Source organism: Populus euphratica, unplaced genomic scaffold (genome assembly GCF_000495115.2).
Source record: "Populus euphratica unplaced genomic scaffold, PopEup_1.0 scaffold1480.1, whole genome shotgun sequence".
NCBI lineage: Eukaryota > Viridiplantae > Streptophyta > Magnoliopsida > Malpighiales > Salicaceae > Populus > Populus euphratica.
Window position 1 is genome coordinate 3,559 of NW_011501333.1, and position 4,666 is coordinate 8,224.

Here is a 4,666-nt window from a genome sequence, read left to right on the forward strand (position 1 = left end):
TATGCATCTATGTTGTTTAGGAATGATGGTTTTGCGTAAAACAATTATTTACAATTTCATCAACAATGAAATGTACGTGCCATCAAGAAACAAGCACTGCCTCCTAATCTGCATAATTGACAAGCTAAAATATGCTGTATTCTTATTTATTTTGTAAATAAAAATCTATCCTAGAATATTTTTAATTAAAGATATTTTTTAAATTAACTTTTTTTCTTCTGTTTTCATTGATTGTTTGCCATTTCTCACGAAAGACTCTTTTTCAGGACAATCTTAGAGTTATCAACAGATCATATCATTACTCTCTTAAAAGATGGAGTATTTTGTTTGTAAATATATTAAAATAAATTTTTATATATTAACTTTCATATAAATATATCAAAAAAAATAAAAAAATATTAATTTGAAATTTTTATTAAAAGAAAAAAATTACGAATTTGGTAAGGTGCCTTCCAATAACACTCCCAAAGAGTGCTTTAGCAATGAGGCCATATCTGTATTGTTTCACTTACAAAAACAGAAACAACGATATTATATAGAATACACACATCTGCTGTTTCATTTTGTTTCTGCTCGCTCCAGCTCAATGCTATCATCACCTTAATTAGCAGCGACTAGTCACTTGAGCCAACAGCTTAGGATTTTCGATGAATCTCTCTTATCTCTTCCTGAGAACCATTAACATTTGGAATGCTTGAAGCATCGTTGGCCTTTGATCTAGAATGGGATGAATACAGCTAGATGCGATCTTCAGAAAATGAAGTATTTCACCATCAAATCCTTGACCAAGAAGAGATTTATCAACAGCATGATAGAGGCCAGAAGAACTGCTCGATAGATAAGCGATTCGTTCAAACAAATTCTCTTCTAGAGTGTGAGATGATTTACTGTTACGGTCAGGATCATGAACTGCAATTAGCTCAAGAAGAAGAATACCAAATTGATAGACATCCTGGTTGACCAATTCCAGTTCACCTATCTTACTACTTGCAATTAAGCCCTTGTCATTTGATCTCCTGTGCATTGCCCCTCCAAAATTTGATATCTTTGGTACAAAATATTTATCCAGCAAGATGCTCCTTGAGCATATGTCAAGATGAACTATCAGGAAGTTGTTAAAATCATGAAGCCATGCCAAGCCTCGGGCTACTCCGATGGCGATTTTAACCCTGACACGCCAATCCAGTTTTTTAGCGTTGCATTTCACAGGATGTAACCAATCATGAAGGTTCCCATTTGGCATGTATTTGTACACCAAAAGCCTTTCCCCGGATTCTATGCAGAATCCCAGTAGTGGAATTATGTTCATGTGTCTGAACTTGGCTAGAATGATTAGCTCAGACCTGAACTGTTTCCCTAAATGTTGAGAGTCATGTAACCTCTTAACTGCAGTGAACAAATCATAACGGTGTGCTGCCCTGTACATTGTCCCCATCCTTCCGACTCCGATGACATTGTCTTGGTCAAAACTGCGAGTGGCAATATTGAGTGCCGCAAAACTTGTTCTTGTAACCAACTTGTCCAACTCGGAATTCTGTAGATGAAATCACCGATGAGAATTAGTGAAAGATGAACAACGCTATTTTACACAAAAAAATCGCTAATTAGAATTATTCATAAGATTGTCATTTGTCAAGGAACCATAACAAAGTGCAAAATGATCCCAACAGTTTACATGCACACAATGAGAGAGTTGACCACTTTGCTGCCTCCATAACTGAGCTCCACAGCTGGTGATGTCAAAAGTTACAGTCCAGATTTTTCTATCATTACTGCCTTTCTCCCTAGATCTAGAAACCTCATGAAAATGTCTCGATAATTTCCTCTAAAAAAATCCGCTCATCCTTTTCCAAATTAGACGAGTGTCTGAGAAGCACCTAGACTATCACATCACCGAGATAACATTCCTATAAATATCTTGATTTATCAGCTATCTTTTTATTCTTACTACCCTTATTTTAGATGGATCGAAGGCAAACAATAGGATACAAAAACAATTACTATTGAAACAGCAGATAATGCATAACCAACCACAAATCCACTTTTGAACGAGTGGAACAAAATTCTTTTATGTGTCCTTGGCAGGGTTTTGAAGGCCTACCACTAAGTCTAGGGTTGGTTTCCACCTAGAAATTACTGTTTATAATTAAAAATGTTTCTTGTCATTGCAAAAAAAAATTATCAAATATAAACAAAAATACCAACATAATTTTTTTGTTAATAGATTGTAATGAACTTTACCAATAAAGTATTCTCTTTATATATCAATCAATAAACACCGATAAAAATATTTTTTCAATATGAACTAAAGAATTATAATAAACAAAATTCAAAAAAATTCAAAAGATACGATAACATGTCATTTTTACATATAGAATTACAAACGGGTTAATTTCATCGATAAAGTCATCTGTAATATTTAATTTATAATCTAACGAACAACCCTTCTCTCTCCCTTTCTCATTTCTTCTTCTTCCTCTATTTTTCTCCACAACAAACAGCACACCCCCTAATGTTTTTTCAAATCAAACTTTCACTATAAATTCAATCAGTCAAACTCTTAGTTTGTCAACATTCATATTCTAATTCAAGTTTTATTAAGGATTTCTTACTTCAATCAAGTAAGCAAAACTATATATTTTTTATTTGAAGTAAGTTTTAAAATATTAATTTTTATTATATATTTTTGTAGTATATATATTTTGCTTAGATGTTTATTTGTTTTATAAATTTTTTCCCATTGAAATTTGTTTTATGAATGTATAATTTGTACATGTTAGGGTTTATTTGAAATTTTATAAAATTATATTTGTTTGTAAATTAACAAAATTTATTTTGAATTTATGATGTAAGTGTTTTGTGATTAAATGAATAATAGTATATTTAACAGGATCGTTTTATGTTTTGTCAATTTATTGTTGATTTAAAATTTTCATTAAATATATAGCAATTTTAATTTATGTAAATAATTAATAATGAATTAAGAGGACTATTCAAAATAAATTGAATAAGTTTGAGTTAAACTAATATTTGCAAATTTATTTAATTTACATAATTAATTAATACATGTTATCAACAATATTCTATATAGATTTGATATAAGTAATGGATGATTATTCATGAATGTATCAAGATTTATCTTAAGGGTTGTGAATGATTGATTATTGTAATGAGATTTAGGATTTTATTAATTATGCATTATCTAATTCAAAAAATATTATGGAAAACAATATTAAATGTTCCTATAAGAGGTGTAAAAAAACAAAAATTGATCTAGATGTTGTAACGATCCATAGTTTATAAAAAAAAAAATTACTTGTGTTGGTTTTCATATGAAGAATAATATGTTCCTCACGAGACTGTAGTAAAATGGATGGTTAAATCAATTTCTAACTTTAGTAATGTGCATGGAATTGTAGATAATAATAGTAATCCTTAAAGGAATATAGTTATAGATGTGATGAAAATAAATTAGGGTTATGTAGGTGAATTTTTAATTATAAATGAAGAGTCTAATACAAATATGACATGATTTTTTTAATCTTTGAACAGATTATGATAAATTATTATGGGATAGAAACATAAATCAAAGTGAATTATCGGTTGTTGCAAAGATATTTATTATTAAGACGGTGCTAGTTATAATAGAATTGTTAAATGGATAAAAAAACTTTAATTTAAGTACGTGGACTAGACTAGAGGTTTCTTTTTTTTTTTGGCTATTTCAGTAATGAGTTAATGTTTTGGTCTGTGATCTATTCACTTAAGTTTGCAACGATCCATGGTCTTGGCAACTGAAGAATATTGATTTATCCTTAATACAAGCAACTACAGTTTTAATAATGATAGTAATAATAATAATAATAATAATAATAATTAAAAAAAAAAACTAGCAAGAAACTAAAAATATGATGATGAAATGAAAATCTTATGGGGATACCTGCACGTTGGCTTCTTTTCTCTTCTTCTCTTGCCTTTCCATCAAAGATGTCATCATTGGTGTCTTCATCATCACCTCATTCCCTTTCCTCTTGAGGAGACGAGCCCAAGGCACACAACAGGACATGAAAATAGTTATAATGGAAACGGAAAAAAAGACATAACCTATTAAAAACCCACTTTTGAGTGAAGAATCCAACTTTTTCCGATGTTCATGATCATCACCCCCGTAGTAGTTCTCTTGTAGAGAACTGTGTCCATTGCCGGCAACACCAAGGATATGAATCAAAAGAAGAGCAAGTTTTGCACCACCCACAGCCATTTTGTAGATACCAAAACAGCAGCAAATAACAAGAGACCATTCAAGGTTTAAGCTAACAAAGTCTAGAAGCTCTTAATTTTCTACAGCATTTTGTTAGATAAAAAGAGAACAAGAGATCATTCAAAGTTTAAGCTAACAAAGTCTAGAAGCTCTTGATTTTCTACAGCATTTTGCTAGTCTAGAGATCATTAATTGAACACGTCGATGAGATGCATTGATTTGTTAGTCTACTTCTTCAAGTCAAGAAGCCAAGTCTCCTGCATCAAATTCCAAGTTCATGATGGGACAGTACGTCGAGAGAGAATGGATGGCCCTAACAATTTCCACGAAAGTGTGGGAAAACAAATTAGTCAAAAAAGTTTAATAATTCTAGACTTATTTCTCTTCCTTTTTTCTTGTTTTTTT

The 4,666-nt window shown here is 30.8% G+C and overlaps 1 protein-coding gene across 1 annotated transcript; it reads right to left on the reverse strand.

Moving 5' to 3' along the window:
- Positions 1-392: 392 nt before the first annotated feature.
- LOC105117704 (probably inactive leucine-rich repeat receptor-like protein kinase At5g48380) lies at positions 393-4,418 on the reverse strand. The gene is made up of 2 exons (XM_011015453.1): positions 3,941-4,418; positions 393-1,534 (listed from the first exon to the last, which is right to left on the reverse strand). Exons 1-2 carry the CDS (start codon positions 4,259-4,261, stop codon positions 659-661), a joined length of 1,197 nt encoding a protein of 398 aa, XP_011013755.1. The 5' UTR covers positions 4,262-4,418; the 3' UTR covers positions 393-658.
- Positions 4,419-4,666: the final 248 nt, after the last annotated feature.